Genomic DNA, 18,584 nt, shown 5'->3' on the forward strand with positions numbered 1-18,584 from the left:
TGTGACTCACTACCTCACCTCACTTCACCACATCTGACCTCACTCACTCACTTGACAACAATTGAAAATGCAGTAACATACAAAAGTTTTTATTTATCACAGCTGAGGACACGACATTTCTGCTGTATCACACCTCTGGTACATACCTTGCAGTGTTATATAGACATGACATCTGCTGTATCACATTCTTCACAACTTCATTGCTACGGGCAACATAACAGGAAAGCTCCTGAAAGTATAGCAAAATGCCTTTCTTTGAGAAAACAGCAGTTACTAAATGTCTCTTCAAATTCCTGATTGGTAAAAGTTAGATCAGACCACACTGAATGCCATGTTGACACTTCTATAGATTATGAGTATCAAACATTTATAATTATAGCGCCAAGCACTTTTTTGTCCCCTACCAAATAACCTGGAACAGTGTGATCATCCTTCAAATATGTATCTGGGCCTCACACTCACAGAGAGCCTCCCTTTCTGTAACATACTGCTCTGTACTTAAAGGAACAATGTCCGCTACCAGCTAACCTGGAAGAGTGTGATCATCCTGCCAATCTGTATCTGGGCCTCCCCTTCACTGAGGCCCTCCTCCGGCTCTCCCTCCCCATAAAACACGATAGCATTGTAGAACTTGGTTTCTCCTAGAAGTGAATAGTTTGAATGACATGGTCACAATATTTTAGGAATTATAGTAGATTACTGAAAGATTTGAACCACTTTTTAAGTGACAAACATACCTAGAGTTTCTTTCAAATCTGTAATGAACATGTGATTAGAACCAATAACCATTCCAGGGTGAAAACTAGAATTAATCAATGACAAGGCTGCAATTGGGGATCATACAATGGACCCTCTGATCAAGAATCATATAGACGCTTATCTCCACTGAGTAAGTTAATATAATATTGATTAAAAACATGACTTCTACCTTCCCGTATCAGTGTTGCCATTTCAGAGCAGAGAGCAGCTAGGACTGTGATGATCTTGTTGAGGATCTTGTTGTCAGTTTTTATCAGCTGAAGCAGCGTTGTTTGCTCATAGGGAAGGAACTAAAACATAACATCTTCAACTTGAAATGTGAATGTGATACCTAGGACACATGCACAGTATAAAATTTTCCAGTATGTATATAATCATTCAAGACATTTCAAGGGTTATGCTGTATAATACTAAATATCACATACCTGCAGAGCTATTGGATCTAGGGTCATGTCCCAGGAGTCACTGACAGTCTCTCCCAGGGCATCCTCTATATCCTTTAACTGACCTCCATACTCCTGGATGAACTCTCCATATTTCTTCAATTGCAATTCTCCAACAATCTCTGCAGAAAATAACAAGCATTGCAACAGCTGGTATGATCAGAATAATAGACAATTATATTTTCCCGTCATAAAAATATAATTGTTCACAGCCATTTTAAGTCATTACCAATCAAGCTTTGACCACTGAAAACACTTCTAGTATAGAAGTTCAAGATAGCTTGACAGGAAAGTAAAATTGCTTATTTATAATAAATGCATACATGTCTCAATCAGCGAGTTCAATCAGATAAGACACCCATTTTAAACTGCTTTTTGTATGGCATGCGCATTTGCATGTGAGTTTATATTTCAACAGTTTTAGGGGTGTTATAAAATGTTGCCTTATTTACATTGTGCATCTGTTGGAATTTGTATTTTAATTTCATACTTGATGTATTTCATCTCTTTACTGTTGTTACGTAAATGCACTAAAAAAAAATTAAGTTTTTCTTGTTGATGAGATTCTTATCTTCTCAAGCGTTGTAAACATTAAATATCTGATATATTTTTAAAAGAATTACATAGATTTCTTACCACCTCAATATTGTGCCAGGAGACTTCAAACCATTTGACTGGAGAGATCATACCAGATATTTATGGGTCCTACTAAACACTGCAAAGCCTAGCAAAGTCAAGCAAAGCCTAGCAAAGCCAAGCAAAGTCAGTTGTATATTTATTTATTTTTATGAGTTTTATATATTTAGTTGAAAAAATGTATAATTTATTGCTAATTTTGTGTTAAATTTGTAAAATTACATTACTTTAAGATTGTAAAGTCCAGCAAAACCTAGCAAAGCCTAACAAAGCCTATGAAAACCTAGCAAAGCCAAGCAAAGTCTGTTTTATTGTTATTTATTTGTATTTACTTTTATGAGTTTTATATATTTAGTTGGAAAAATGTATAATTTATTGCAAATTTTGTGTTAAATTTGTAAAATTACATTACTTCAAGATTGTAAAGTCCAGCAAAACCTAGCAAAGCCTATGAAAACCTAGCAAAGTCAAGCAAAGTCTGTTTTATTGTTATTTAGTTGTATTTATTTTTATGTTTTATTGTTATTTAGTTGTATTTATTTTTATGAGTTTTATATATTTTGTTGGAAAAATGTATAATTTATTGCAAATATTGTGTTAAATTTGTAAAATTACATTACTTCAAGATTGAAAAATCCAGCAAAACCTAGCAAAGCCTATGAAAACCTAGCAAAGTCTGTTTTATTGTTATTTAGTTGTATTTATTTGTATTTATTTTTAAGAGTTTTATATATTTAGTTGGAAACATGTGTAATTTATTGCAAATATTGTGTTAAATTTGTAAAATTACATTACTTCAAGATTGAAAAACCTGGAAAACCTAGCAAAGCCTATGAAAACCTAGCAAAGTCAAGCAAAGTCTGTTTTATTGTTATTTATTTGTATTTATTTTTATGAGTTTTATATATTTAGTTGGAAACATGTGTAATTTATTGCAAATATTGTGTTAAATTTGTAAAATTACATTACTTCAAGATTGAAAAACCCGGAAAACCTAGCAAAACCTATGGAAAAATGTATAATTTACATGTATTAATTTAATGACTTGTGCATTAAAACACAGAAATGTCACAGGAAGTAAAATATTCTTATCTCACATACATCCTGATTTTGTCATATTTTTTTATAGCAGTGAACATTTCTTACTATCTAGTATCTGTTTGTGATAACGACTAATATTCTTCATTTGTATCATCTCACATACATCCCGATTTTGTAATTACTAATAGTTATGTTAAATTGAATCCTTTTGCGTATTAATGTACCCATTAGCAAGCGTATGGATCAAGAAATGATGTGTTGTATTATTTTTCTCATTCTTTCATTATTATCGAGTATCTGTTTACAATAACGACTAATATTCTTGTTTTTAATTCTAACAATGAACATTTCTTACTATAAGTATCCATTTGTATCATCTCACACACATCCCGATATTTACTATGTGTATTATTTTTCTCATTCTTATATTGCTATCGAGTATCTGTTTATAATAACAAATAATATTTTTTTATTATAACAATGCACATTTATCTACTATAAGTATTACCTAATTGATGTTGTTTTTTGTAAATGCACACGTATGCAAAATAACTAAATAAATTTTATGTATCATTTTTGGCTTTCTCATTACTACCAAGTATCGGTTTGCTGGTCTGCATCGAAATTTTATTGCACTGTCATAAATGAAAATATCTGAATACACAGAAGTTGTTTACTATCAACGGTTGGAGATTAAAACACCTGGCATTTATCATTAATCATACATCACTTGAAAGAGGTTGTCACTAGGATTAATTTTATTAATTTTTATAACATCGCATCCGGCCGCTGTCCACTGAATACATTCACACCTCCGCCAACAAGTCCACAGCCAATGAGAATATTCACACCTCTTACATAATGTGCCCTGTATTCCTTGGCCAATGAAAATATTCCGTCCCGTCCCGCTCACTCCGCCTCCTATTAGGTTAAGCCAATCAAAATAATTCATCGACATTATTCAACATGTAACTGACTTAGCTCTAATTTCTTTGACTTTGCTAGACTCGGGTAGTATATCATGCACATATGCCTTATTCTCTTTATCATAAAATCATTTAATGTACAAAGACATCTTTTTGTATTTTAATATTACTTATGCGTGTTAATTCATTGACTTTGTTCAAAATAAAACTGACTGATTGACTTTGCTATAATATGCCTGACCTTGCTTGAATTAGATATTGTATCATGCAAGTATTTTCGTTCTCATAAAGTCTTTTATTCAACAAAGACATCCTTTTGTATTAAAATATTACTTAAAAATGTTAATATATTGCCTTTGTTAGGAATATATCTGACTTTGCTAGGCTTTGCTAGACTATGCTTTGGCTCGACCTTGCTCAACGTAGATTGAATATGATATTGTAGCATGTAAGTATGCCTAATGTTCGTTCCCATAACAATTATTATATATTGTACAGTTGAATATGTTTTTGATACCGAGTGCTGTGTTTAGAAATGTAAAGGCAATTAAGCGCACATTAAATGAATGTGTCCAGAAATGTTTTAAACCATAGAATAGTAGATATAATAAAAAATTTAGGATGCTGGTTTTGAACACAGGAAAAGTTAAAGTTTTGTCAAGTTCCTGTGGTTCTGAACAATATTTGATTATTGGTAATTGTTTTAATGTTTTATCAAGTGTAAGACAAAATAAACTTGGAATTACATGGAATATTATTTTATTTTTTACTTCAAATAATAAATGAATGGTGTGAACCATGTTCATTATTTACCAATTGCTGCATACCAATTTGACATAAATGAAAATTACTTCAAAATTTGTAGGTAATTTTAACAAAACATATAAAACCAACTTTTGCATTTAAAAGCAAAACCAAATATGAAATCATATTCACACTATTAGCAAATAAATAATTCCCGACGGCTATTCACATACTTGTGAAATAATTTCAATTGGCATATTTTAAATATAAAATAATTAATTATACTTTGCGACATTTACTTTCTATTTGGTGCTTCCGGATTTACATATCTACTTTCACTTTGTCTCATCTGGGTTTGATGCAGTTAATTTTTACATTGATTTTCATTGGACTAAATTGTGATTGGCTGTTCATTCGCGCTAATGAAATTTCTTGGGTAAATTGTTACGCGGTTTTTGTCATTCGATCTTAGTTGTCGTGACATTCAGTTGACTTTAAGAAATTTGTCAATTTAAGGACATAATTGCTGTAACTTGTAAGTATCCCAATTGTCTCCTTTAACAACCACGTTAGCACTTACTTATCACCTTCGAAAACACTTATATAATGTCATAATATATGTAGCATGATGTCTCATAGAATGGAAGGATATTGAAGTGGTAAGAAGTCTCCAACATTCTTTTTGGAAATATGTGGTGCTGATTATGGCCATCCCATCTTTAGAGATATTCATACACTTTAGCCAAATATATTTGTATAAATATAACAAGTTTATTGGAAAAAAACTTCAGGATATTTATTAGAATGCCATACTTTCTATACAATCAATTTGGATTTCACCGTCTTTTAGTATCCGGTATTATGCAATATCCGAAAATCACATAGTTACAAGAGGTAAGCACAAACAGTTGAATATCTCGAACATATGTACGTTATATGCAATGAAATTACATTTTTCATAGGAAGAAATTATTCATTTTACTATGTTAGAGAATGACAAAAGTCAAAGCAGTAATCTTACTCAAAGAACCGTCTTCAAACTTGTCGAATTGCCAACCTGGACTGGTCGTCGCCATTTTGTATCCTCCCTATCACGTGATGGAGCACTCAATTGTTTTTGTTAACTGTCTTAATCGTCATCATCTTTATTGCCTCACACCCAAAGAGGTTACTCGCAATTTAACATAACCTTGTATGCATAGAAAGCAGGCATGACTGATTATATTTTCCCAAATCGCCACCCCCTTATCATTTACAATAATGGCAAACATGAACCTATGCTTACTGGCTTAGGTCACAAATCCGAACACTTTTTGAGGGTTTTTCACCATTATCTTGGAGAGTTTTTGTTGTAGTAAGTTAGAATTGCGTATGTAACATCTTAGGTTAATGTGACAACATCTGTCAAAATACAGATTCAGTATATATGGGATCATTGGGAGACAAGTACTAATAGCCACACAGCCCTTTAAGCTTATCAGTGATATATGACCTTGAGGATTACAAATATGCAGTTAGTCGTATATATAAGTTGGATAAGGGCGGCCCCACCCTTAAATCGTCCAGGTTTACTCTCGTTCAATATTGAAGGAAAAAAGAAGAAAGAAACCCGACAAGCACCATTTCGGACTAGAGATTGTAAAAAATTTCTTGCGGGAGTGTCCCCAAATCTCCCTGCCAACAATTTAAACCAAAAAAATCAGTCCAGGCTGGGTTTTAATCCTACTCCCGGGTACAGGGAAAGGGGAGAGTTGCAAGTCCAAAGATTATGCCCCTAGGTTACACCCCCTCTAACGCAAAAATTGGTAACTCCCCTGATTTTATCTTTAAAAGCATGGTTGTTCTGATATCCTTTGTTCCACCGTGGGAGGGAGAGGAAAAGGTTGGTGTCCAATCTCAAGTATTTGATATATCGATTATAGACACTGCTGAGGATTGATTATTCGACAATCTAAAACTAAGCAGTTAAAACACTCCTTCTTTTCTAAAACGTGTCAGGACTGAAACCATCTAGAGAACTGTGTAGTCTACACCCTGAAATTCTCGTTCACCAGAGCGATGATGCTATGCGTACCAGATTTATCATAATCAAACATCTGATGAATGAGAATGCGTCCTCACATATTAGGGTTTTACGGCCGCCCTACACTTGGAAGAAATGCCCCCCACCCCCTCCCGGTGTTCTACGCTGTAATGGATCTTTCATCGTATTCAGGCAGAAGCAAAAGGTTACGTTACTGGTTTGGGCGAAATAATGTTTTACAAAGCATGAATTTCGTACGCCGCTGAACAATTTTCAGCTGGCATTGGTATGCCAATCAATGTAGGCAAATAGAGGCCGACTGTACATCTTGAACGGCTTTTGATTTGGCATCCAGAAGCTTGGATAATAAGCTACGCCTGACGGAGACTGGGTTGGAGTTTGCTATGCCTAAAGTTGTCCCATTACACAATCCGACTTTGTAAATAAAATTTACTTGACTTGTCTTGGATACTGTGTCGTGTATGCTGAAGTTTATTTAGTCTCAAATATAGCCGGATCTATCATTTCGATGAATTCTATTCTAACTTAGATATGAGAATGCGTTAATTAAGGTTACAGGTATAATGCCTAGAATAACAGTACAGAGCTGATCAATACGGAAACCTGTATTCGACCTAACTCAGGATTGCCGTTTTGACTAAATTAAGCGCTTGATTTCGTCGAGCGTTTTGAGATGAAGGACATGATCAAATTGTGCATGTTGTTTTTCCAATAATTTCTCTGTTAACAACCTTTAAAAATGCCTTTCCTTAGAGGCATTGCACCTGTGCGATATACTCAAAAGTATCTCGAGGCAGGAAAAATTATTTTACAGCCTGAAATTAAGGTGATGACCGTAAATTACAACGTGAATCAAAAAGCAAGTTCTGGACTGTAGTAAGTACATGTTCACATTAAGAATTGATGTGTAAGCCCAGAGTAATTTTAGGGGGGGGGGGGGGGCTTCTGAAGTAGCTAGGCCAGTCAACCATCCAGATAGACATCCAGATAGACACCATTATACACATATACACATAGCTTGACTACTGAGGAGTCATTAATGTATCGCCTCACTATACAATCTGCCTGTACAGTTAGTCTAAAATAATAGACGTGTTATACCGGATTCTTCTAATCCCTAATGTCTAAACGGGAATGTGCAAAAAACAGGGGTGTTTTAAAAATATTGAAATTGTTTTAAGTGAAGTATTTTATGGTTGAAATTGATCATAAAGAGTTATATTTATATTTTACCATGTAAGTGAAATGTTATTTTGCACTAAACAAGCATTTAATGCATTAAAACAAGTTGTTTACCTTTTCAATAAAACGAAAGTTGACTGACACAGAAAACAATTATGCGAAGGGGAACAACTCGATACAATTGTAATAACTCGGCCTCCTCCGACAAAGCTTCCAGATAGACCTCGTTATCAGGGCTCATCTTACCAGGCGATTAAGTCGCCCTGCCCGCGGCAACTTCGCTATTTTTTAAGATCAAAGCAAAGTCAACTTCGCCGACTTTTTCAAAGATCAAAAAGTCTATATCGCTAAGAACTAATGCTTATCAAAACAGAGCAACTCCGCCTGTCAGCTCGATTGACAAACAGCCAATCGTGTTAAACCTAGTAAATATGCTCCTTTGACTTTGGCCAATGAGAACGCTTGTTTTATTCAATCAAGGCACGTGTTTGCACCATTGACTTTGTGTACATGCGCTACGTCATCGATGTAATAAAATTGTAAGGGATTAATATTTACACTTGCCGATGTTTGTAAAAGTCAATTTGGGCCAATTAGGATTTATACTTTATGACAATAGCGGTTTAAATGATGTGCACTGATGACAAATGAACTTAATTGGGTGTGATTACTGCGAAGTTAGCGAGAAGGGCAAGTGCGAATCACAGTTCCAGGTTTGTTGTTTTTTATTTCAGAAATGTTTCCATTATTTTTTCTTCGATCGGTTCACATCAATATTCTATATATGAGATATTTTGCATTCTGTTTAATAGTAATCATGCTTTCTACGTGGCTTCTGCGGGATTCCCCAGGCCTGAAACGTAAAGCTGACGATGTTGATAGTAATGACATGATCGACAGTTCAAATAAGAAATCATTCAAAAAGTTAAATTATCAAAATAATTTCAGTTGGTACAAACAAGATGCAGATAAAAAAAGTTTGTAGATGTGCTAAGTTGGACAACGCCTACGCCCTTGGACATGACCAACCAGCAAAAACAACCAATCATCAGAGACATGGCTTGTGTAAGTATTTATTAAAACAATAGAAGCATTGCTTAGTCCGCAGATAAATCAATTCAAAGTGGTATTAATTTTAAGGTGTCTGGTTTTATATATTTTAAAACATGTTGTAATATATGCCCAAATTATTTTAAATGACAGCTGAAAATGATGAGATACTGTGAAATATTTTTAAAGAAATATGTGTATTTTCAGCAAAATATTTTTCAGCAAATCACCACAAGGCTGCCTTGGAGAGACAGTTCTGCGTTCCCAGGAACCCATGAGGAAAATCGTACTGGCCAAACTGTCCAAGGATGACAAGCTTGACCCCAAGCTCCTTAAGACTGCCTACCACCTGGCTAAGTGGGAGCTCCCCAAGGAGGAATTTCAGTACCACGTCCAGCTTGCCGGGGCCATAGGTGCTGATCTTGGCCATCTCATGAATGGGCCCACACCCTCTTACACATCAAACAAGAGTGTAACTGAGTTACAAGATGCCATCATGTATTTAAATTCTGATATATATGTATGTGTGCATGATAGGTTAACCGTTTGCATGTAATAAAATGTTTGAAACTTGACTTTTTTTTAAAGGTATATTCAACAAATTAATTCCAACTAAAAACAACCAGTATGACTATTTTAAAAACAATTTAAACACGTATTTAAATGCATAGAAAAGTTGTCCAGGACACACCAGAGCCCACCATTTGACTATTAAAATCTCAAAATTTTCTGACCTACAGGAGGGGGAACCCCCCTCACGCACCCTCCCCCGTTCTCACTTCTCCCTAAAATTTCTGTCTAGGATGAGCCCTGGTTATACAATCGTAACAACTCCGCCATGGCAAAAATGTTCCGAGCAATTTAAAACTGTGCCCATAATTATAAGTTGGATATTTATTTTTTGTGCACGGAACTAATATAAAATAACATTATCTGGTAATATTTCTTGTTTTTATGATATTTTATAGACGCTATATGCTTTAACCCGGAATCCTGATCGGAACAACTACCCACTTTTGATACTAAACAATTTGTATGTGAAGGATTTGCCATATCAAAAATCTAAAAAAAATCCGTCAACTTACAATTATTTGGACTACCTGTACAGTGTGCCTGTTCCACTTGCCTTAAATAGACTCTCATTACACTCTCCATCACAAATCATGTGTATACTGTTAACTAAATGTGCCGTGGTGAATTCAAAGTACTAGGTAAATAAAACAAAAGGCGCTGAAACAGTGGTCGAAATTAGCACAAGCCCTGCACTGTAAAATGCTTTCCGGGCTTGCTCAGGTTCTTGATTATGCCCCCCTTCAAAAAGAGGGGTATATTGCTTTGCACAGGCATGTCCGTCGGTCCGTCGGTAGACCAAAGCTTGTCCGAGTGATAACAATTCCTGGACGTATGGTCATCAAACTTGACATGAAGGTTGGGCCTGACCAGTAGATGACCCCTATTGATTTTAGGGCTCATCGGGTCAAAGGTTAAGGTCACAGTGACCTTTAATGGTAAAATAATTTTAAAGCTTGTCCGAGTGATAACTCAACAATGCCTAGACCTATGGTCATCAAACTTGATATGGAAGTTGGGCCTGACCATTAGATGACCCCTAGGTTTTAGGGGTCATTGGGCCAAAGGTGAAGGTAACAGTGACTTTGAGCGATAAAAGGTTGCCCGAGTGATAACTCAACAATGCCTGCACCCATGGCCCTCAAACTTGACTTGGAGGTTGGGCCTGACCAGTTAATGAACCCTAATGTTTTGGGGGGTCATCGGGCCAAAGGTCAAGGTCACAGTGACCTTGAATGGTAAAAGGTTGTCCGTGTCATTACTCGACAATGCCTGCACCTATGGCCCTCAAACTTGACTTTGAGGTTGAGCCTGACCAGTAGATGACCCTATTGTTTTTGGGGTCATCAGGCCAAAGGTCAAGGTCACAGTGACCTTGAATGGTAAAAGGTTGTCTGAGTGATAACTCGACAATGCCTGCACCCACGGCCATCAAACTTGATTTGGAGGTTGAGCCTGACCAGTAGATGGCCCCTATTGATTTTAGGGGTCAGAGGTCAAGGTCACAGTGACCTTGAAAGCAAACTCGACAATTCCTGGACGTATGGTCATCAAACTTGACATGAAGGTTGGGCCTGACCAGTAGATGACCCCTCTTGACTTTGGGGGTCATCAGGCCAAGGTCACAGTAAACTTTAACGCAAAAAAGTTAACAAATCTTCTCCCAGTGATATCTCAACAATGCCTGAATCTATGATCATCAAACTTAACATGTAAGTTGGGTCTGACCAGGAGATGACTCTTATTGATTTTAGGAGTCATTGGGTCAAAGGTCAGGTTCACAGTGACCTTGAATGCGAAAATGTTTCAAGTGATAATTGGACAATGCCTGCACCCATGGCCCTCAAACTTGACTTGGAGTTGTGTCTGACCTGTAGATGACCCCTTATGATTTAAGGGGTCATTGGATCAAAGGTCAAGGTTACAGTGACCTTGAATGAAAAATGCTTGTCTGTGTGATAACTTGTCAATGCCTGCACCCATGGCCCTCAAACTTAACATTTAGATTTTTGGTGACCAGCTAATGACTACTATGGATTTTGAGGTCAAAGGCCATGGTCATAACACACTCTATCCTCAAACTTTGAATGGTCATAATCTTAAAACTGCCTCAACGGCATACAATGTTAGCGACAAATCAGCTGTCATTTTGGTCCATGCATATTTCATTCAATTGTCCATATAATCCTGACAACATGGCGCTCAGGGGGGCATAATGTTTGACAAACATCTCTTGTTTTATATAGCAGGGCTTGTTCATGAATTGACATTAAACCATACATGCCATATCCCCCGGTGGGGGGAAAAATCCCCCGGAATTTCGACCCATCCCCTGGTCCCCAGCCAGAGGATTCATATCCCCTGGAATTAAAAAAAACAACAAAAAACTTGCTTAAGGTTGACAATGGAAAGCATCAATAATATTTTAAGTGTGAAATTCCATGAAGGATCATGATGACTAAGTCCAAAAATTATTGTAATTTGAGTGTATTTCTGTATTTATTCTTATATTATAAATGCAGATATTGCGCAAATTTTCATTGCGTAAAAATCCTCTGGTGTAATATCAAAATCCCCTGGAATTCAGACCAAAATCCCCTGGGAAGCCTCTCAGAAATATAGTATATAAATATATAATAAGTTTTTGGGCTTGTTCATCCAAAAGTCTAATTTTGGTGACTGCTGAAATGAACAGGAAAAATATTGACCAACCTTAGTACCAACCTTTACTGCGTATTCAGATTAAGGCTTTTGGGGTGCGCACTCATCATTATACTTACAGTTAAAATCGATGAGCATGTTTACTTCTTCATTAAAATGCTGTTAAATTTTGTTAATGTTCTCGTATATTCTAGTAAAACAACGCGAGCAATGCCAGTTTGAGCGTGAATGCTATCTTTACACAACATGCATGTTTGGATCCCAAGTATTGCAACAATAGACCAATTTCAAATGCAAATCATGTATTTTATGCGAATAATTATTGTATATTAAGAATAAGAAGTAATGGTTCTGTTAATCTAAGTATGACGTATGGTATTAAGAGATTTTACACTTAGAGTTATTCAGTATAGGTCAGGTCTCGTAGGTTTTTTAGTTACTTGACTACTGGTCCAGCTCTCAAAAAAGTTGAATCCTGAGTGATCAGTGATGTTATATTTACTTAGATAATAGAACTTTGTGTTTTAGTTGCATTTGTGATATTAAGGATCATCCAACCACATGGCCAAGTTATACATGATGTAGACAGATGGGAGGCTCAGAATTGGTGACTTGGAAAGACTTTTAAGACTCTAAGTTTCAAGATAACAAGTTTTTTAAATATAGCTGATGTCACAATTCATGACAAAAATTTTTATTAAATATAATATATTATATTACACAATAGGAGAACATATGTTTTAGACAATTGTAATGGTTAAATATAAACATTTTGAATAGTTTATCGAACGCACTGCTTTACCTGAAAAATAAAAATCCTGAAAATCAGACATGTTATTTTTAAAAAGTACAGATTTTGTAACTTACTGAAACCAGGCACTAACTAACCCTGACCTTGATTTATAGCCAGATGGTGTCCTATTTCAGTCTCGTCAGGCTCTGAATCCCTACAGAGTTAAGAGTGCCACTTTTACCACTGACACAAATGTTGATCACCCTTTCCAGATAGTAACCCTCACACACATAGCTGAACTTTGCAACTGTGAAGTCAAAGTCAGCTCCATGACTATAAAAGTGAGCTGAACTGCAAGGCTCTTGCACTTGACTGATATACAATATCACCACACTCCTCTACATTTTCTTCCAGGAGCACCGATGCATTTCAATATTATATAAATGTATCTTTGAATTAAAAAATATTTGAATTCCAACTTCAACCGGGTATTGTCATTTGCATCAGTGTTCTTGTCTTTACAGGAATGTTGATGTGAATTGATCAGCTTCTATGTCAATGTATATGTGGGTAATCAATGATATTAAATAATGTGAAAGTGATATAGGTGTCTTCCTCTCACCCAAGGGGTTTACAAGTTTTATTACTGGCTTTAACCAAGGAAACAGACCTGAGAGTGATGATGTATGAGTATATCAGCTTTTGTTATAATCCAGTTAAAAGAAATAAATATTAACATATGATAAGTAATAGTTGGCAACAGTGCCTTATTTGCAACAGAGATTTTTGAAATTGAGATTTGTTTTATTTGTTCATCAGTGCAAATATAAGTTTGCAGACAGGGCTCTTTACCATACTTTGCATCTTTGGCATGAGTTTTCATGGAAGCCATTACTAATACACTGTGAACATGAGTCACCATATCAGTTTAAACTGCCTGTTATACTATTAATGATTTAATCATACTGTGTGCTTCTGTAATCAAGCAATGCTACAAAACTCTCGTTTACACAGTAATACATGTTTTTATGCAAAATATATTTGATTTCAGTCAGTTCCAGTTTTGGCACCTTCCACAGATCAAGTACAAAAATGCTGATTTGCAGATTGTGAGATTCAAGAACATGACTCCAACACCTTTCATACAGTTTTTCTTTTGTAAGTTGTATTATATACTCTAAGGGGCCCTCTTGTCAACATTGTATCACAGGATCACTTTTCAAAGTGGTAAATACAAGTAGTAATATAATAATTTCAAAGCAAATTGTAATATTGGTCAGACACAGCTAGTTTGAATTTGCAAATAACACAGTCAATTCAAGACGTGATTAAAAAAAAAAAATCTCCTGCTTTTTATGTTACAATATTTTGTCAAACTCTCATTGATAAGACACTGCCATTTTTTGAATATTTAAATTTTTGTTCTATTCTTTTGCAAAAAATTTTTTTAGAGGTAAAATCAAAGAATTGCATGTGGTAATCCACACTGTATCCACATTTTTATTTGAAGATGATTTTTGTACATACAGCCATGTCCAGATTTACTACTTGGTGGTCATGAAGCATCATTAAGTGATCTTTATTCCTACCAACAAAAACATACACATGCATATTCACACTTTTCTGTTTGCAGTAAATGGGGAGAAGCAGATAGTGGACGCGTATGACCGTAGTCGGGAGGAAATACATGAGCACGTTCTGCACGCCTTCTGTGAACAGCCTCCGTGAGTGTAACCCTGGTTACTAGAAATCTACTATGCAAAACTTGCAAACCTTACAGAAAGGCGTTTAAAATCCTGTATATTATCCAAGTCTGTTTTTTTTATTAAAGTCTGTTATTATGCCCCCTTTTGAAAAAAGTGGGGTATATTGTTTTGCACATGTCGGTCGGTCGGTCGGTCTGTCTGTCTGTCGGTCGGTCGGTCGGAATACCAAATGGTTTCCGATCAATAACTTGAGAACGCTTTGACCGAGGGACCTCATACTTGGTATGTGTATTGGTCATCACCAGCAGATGAACCCTATTGATTTTGAGGTCAGTGGGTCAAAGGTCAAGGTCAGTGTGACCTTTACATGAAAAACGGTTTCCGATCAATAACTTGAGAACGCTTTGACCCAGGAACCTCATACTTGGTATGTGTATTGGTCATCACCAGCAGATGAACCCTATTGATTTTGAGGTCAGTGGGTCAAAGGTCAAGGTCAGTGTGACCTTTACATGAAAAACGGTTTCCGATCAATAACTTGAGAACGCTTTGACCCAGGGACCTCATACTTGGTAGGTGTATTGGTCATCACCAGCAGATGAACCCTATTGATTTTGAGGTCAGTGGGTCAAAGGTCAAGGTCAGTGTGACCTTTACATGAAAAACGGTTTCCGATCAATAACTTGAGAACGCTTTGACCCAGGAACCTCATACTTGGTATGTGTATTGGTCATCACCAGCAGATGAACCCTATTGATTTTGAGGTCAGTGGGTCAAAGGTCAAGGTCAGTGTGACCTTTACATGAAAAACGGTTTCCGATCAATAACTTGAGAACGCTTTGACCCAGGAACCTCATACTTGGTAGGTGTATTGGTCATGACCAGCAGATGAACCCTATTGATTTTGAGGTCAGTGGGTCAAAGGTCAAGGTCAGTGTGACCTTAACATGAAAAACGGTTTCCGATCAATAACTTGAGAACGCTTTGACCCAGGGACCTCATACTAGGTAGGCTTATTGGTCATGACCAGCAGATGAACCCTATTGATTTTGAGGTCAGTGGGTCAAAGGTCAAGGTCAGTGTGACTGTAAGCTGAAAAAAGGTTTTCTGATTGTCCATATTTTATTTTCTTATATAGTAGACTGTAGAAATTTATATGTCACTAAATGCATGAGTTGAAGTATCAGTTTTCAGTGAACATCTAGTTTAATTATGCCCCCCTTCGAAGCAGAGGGGTTATATAATTGCTTTGCACATGTCGGTCGGTCTGTTGGAAGACCAAAGCTTGTCCGAGTGATAACTCAACAATTCCCGGACCTATGGTCATCAAACTTGACATGAAGATTAGGTATGACCAGTAGATGACCTGCCTCATATGCATCCAATGACAAATCAGCTGTCATTTCAGTCCATGCATATTTCATTCAATTGTCCAAATATTTCTGGCAACTTGGCGCTCAGGGGGCATAATGTTTGACAAACATCTCTTGTTTTTTCTTGAATTTGCCAGATCAGGTGGGCTGTTTCATTCAATGTCTCAGGCATATGTTGGAAATTTTCATTTTTTCATTCTTTTGTTAGTGTATAATTTGTGTGAATTGATTTTTACCTAGTATTTAATTCAAAAATAAAGATTGCGTCTAAGTTTTAACTAAAATCCTTGAAAGAAACAGGCCATTGACCTTTAAATTGTCCAAGTGTCCAGGTGGCTTCACTGATTTTATTGTCAGTGTATTCTTTCTCAGGACATTTTGTGAGGTTTATGCCGGACATTACCAAATAACATTCAAATACAGAAGGTTTTGGTACCTTCTGACTTTTAACACCACAAAATGCATTATGATCCTTTCTTTTCATGTAACACATGCTGGTTATGATTGAGAATTTTGCGCTTTCCAAGACAGATTTTATTAAGTTGTTTCTTGATCTGAATGGACCAGTTTTGTGAAACTCATGTCCTAAGACACAAGTAGGTTTGAGTAAAAAAACTGACCATAACTTGTTTGATTATTTGAATACTTGTCTTATATCAATTGAAAAACACATTTTTCTAGTCCCCTTGTTTAAATTCTTTCTCATATTTTAATAAATGTTGTTGTTTTCTTGTATACTTAATTTCCTTTCTTCTAAACATAAAAAATACATGTTCATAAGAGAACACTACCGGTATATAAAACTGGCATAAACTGATATTTTTCTTTCAGTGAAAAGCAAGCGTACTACTACACCCAGAAGACCAAGTTTAACCCTGCCAACTTTGGTTTCCACTGTGATCATTGGTGTATATGTGAGATCCCGGGACAGAGGCCATGCCCGGGCTACACTCCCATGCCACGAACAATGAAGGGAAAGTACCAACAGAGTGAAGAGTCCTGATGAATGTAACTTGTGCGCTGAAACTATGTGTCTTGAAGTACTTTTTTCCTCGTTTTCTCTTTTCCTGAGAAAATCTTGAGGGAAGGACACTTGTTTGGCAGTGAAAATATTCACAGATAGCATATCTGAAAGGAACATCGGAAAATGATTCTCCTGTTTGTGATTTTAGATGTTTAAAAGAAAAAGCTATGGTTGCAGCATTGCAAGACAGATCACCTGTATACTGTTAATGGTCGCTGCATAGCAAGATAGGTTTCCTGATATTGGTAATCAGGAATATGGTAGAAAACAAGACTAGTTATTTGTTCAATGGATAAATTTATGTGGTTATTTTGTGAATGTTTAATCTTTAACATGTGATTTGAAAAAATAAAAAAATGTATAATAACTTTTTAATCTAATTTATATGTCTATGGTGAGGTATGGGAAGTTTTAGATGTCTATGATGAGGTATGAGGAGTTTTGTAATCATTCTATTATATAGGTTTTTAGCCAGAGTTTATAATTGACAGTATGCTGCAGAAAGTGGACAGGATGCTAAGAGTAAAAAGGTTATATTGTGATGGGCAGTGAAGAACTAAGATATTATAAATTTGACTTAAAAATGTAAGGAATGTGTTAAATTAAAGTAATTTTTGCTTCCAACTGCCAGGTATATTGAGTTTGTAAGTGTTTTTAATGAGCATTTAAGAAAATCATAGAAACCAATTGACTATACGTACAGCATTCAATTCTTAGAAGGTGGAAGGGTGCACAAGCTGGTCTCAAAAAGGGCACAGTGGGGTACTACTGAAAAAGGTTAGGGTGCAGTACTCTCATACAGATCTTGATCTAAAACTTTATATACGTGCCTTATGACTTGGAATGGTAGGGTTTTGCATCTATATACAATAACCTTAACCCTGTTTAAAGAAGAGGTTGTAGAACAGTTATTGATAGAAATGGTTTACTGGTTTACAAATTATATGTTAGATATAAGTCAACATGACCCTTGATCAAACATTTCAATAAAATACGATGCATATAATACCATATGGATGGACTATTTTATTATCGTCTTTAATGTTTGGATTTATAAATACATGTTATTTATGGTCATAACAGATTTAAAACACACAGTCAAGTATGTTACATGTTAAAACTACCAGTATACAAAATTACATGAACAAAAGATATTTCTCAAAATCTAATCCTGACTTCATCATGTGGAAAAGTAGTGTCCTTTTTTGGCTGAATATTTCTTTCAGTATTTATTTAGGAGCTGTGTCTCTCTCATTGGCCTTAAGAAAGTTCCAGTATTTCTGTTGGAGTTGTGTCCCTTCCATTGACTAAATATGTCTCAGTTATTGTATCTGTGTTGTGTCCCTACCACCAGGCTTAGCAATTTAGATTGTCAATAGGATGTGTTGCATGATAGTTCTGTCTATTAACACTAGGTACATATCAATTTGATTTAAACAATAGTTAACATTAGTTAACATTTCAATCATTCTCTGTAATATGCAATTTTGTTCATATAGAAAAATAGTGATTTGATTTTTAAAAAAATATTCTTTGGTACCGTTTGGTGATGTGATGTGTTAATTGTTAAACAAAATACTAGTAGCTTCAACTGTCAGTTAAAGCTTGAACAGTTTCTGTCATAGAGTTAATTTAAAGCATACTATTTATGTTTATTGGAAGGGAAACTGCATTCAAAGAAATAAGCCTTTA

The 18,584-nt window shown here is 35.6% G+C and overlaps 2 protein-coding genes across 3 annotated transcripts in view; one reads left to right on the top strand and one right to left on the bottom strand.

Moving 5' to 3' along the window:
- The window catches only part of LOC128217172 (WASH complex subunit 4-like), a 39,008-nt gene extending 33,362 nt beyond the window's left edge, over positions 1 to 5,646 (bottom strand). For both annotated transcript variants that reach the window (XM_052924113.1, XM_052924114.1), the window contains exons 1-5: positions 5,571 to 5,646; positions 1,185 to 1,324; positions 929 to 1,049; positions 529 to 641; positions 147 to 229 (exon numbers count right to left, since the gene is read on the bottom strand). In XM_052924113.1, coding sequence (XP_052780073.1) covers positions 147 to 229; positions 529 to 641; positions 929 to 1,049; positions 1,185 to 1,324; positions 5,571 to 5,625 — 512 coding nt within the window. In that variant the 5' untranslated portion in view covers positions 5,626 to 5,646. The remainder of the gene's footprint in view (positions 1 to 146; positions 230 to 528; positions 642 to 928; positions 1,050 to 1,184; positions 1,325 to 5,570) is intronic.
- A 1,616-nt stretch (positions 5,647 to 7,262) lies between these two features.
- Positions 7,263 to 17,898, top strand: LOC128216876 (probable 28S ribosomal protein S25, mitochondrial). The gene is made up of 4 exons (XM_052923580.1): positions 7,263 to 7,469; positions 13,841 to 13,947; positions 14,423 to 14,513; positions 16,700 to 17,898. Exons 1-4 carry the CDS (start codon positions 7,333 to 7,335, stop codon positions 16,869 to 16,871), a joined length of 507 nt encoding a protein of 168 aa, XP_052779540.1. The 5' UTR covers positions 7,263 to 7,332; the 3' UTR covers positions 16,872 to 17,898.
- The last annotated feature ends 686 nt before the right edge of the window (positions 17,899 to 18,584 follow it).

This window comes from Mya arenaria, chromosome 14 (assembly GCF_026914265.1).
Source record: "Mya arenaria isolate MELC-2E11 chromosome 14, ASM2691426v1".
In the NCBI taxonomy this organism is placed as follows: Eukaryota; Metazoa; Mollusca; class Bivalvia; order Myida; family Myidae; genus Mya; species Mya arenaria.

Excerpts from the sequence above, each read along its gene's own strand:
- LOC128216876 (XM_052923580.1), top strand. The coding sequence starts at position 7,333 with ATGCCTTTCCTTAGAGGCATTGCACCTGTGCGATATACTCAAAAGTAT. Across the intron at positions 13,948-14,422 it reads TTTCATACAGTTTTTCTTTT|TAAATGGGGAGAAGCAGATA; the intron begins GTAAGTTGTATT and ends TTCTGTTTGCAG. Across the intron at positions 14,514-16,699 it reads GCCTTCTGTGAACAGCCTCC|TGAAAAGCAAGCGTACTACT; the intron begins GTGAGTGTAACC and ends TTTTTCTTTCAG.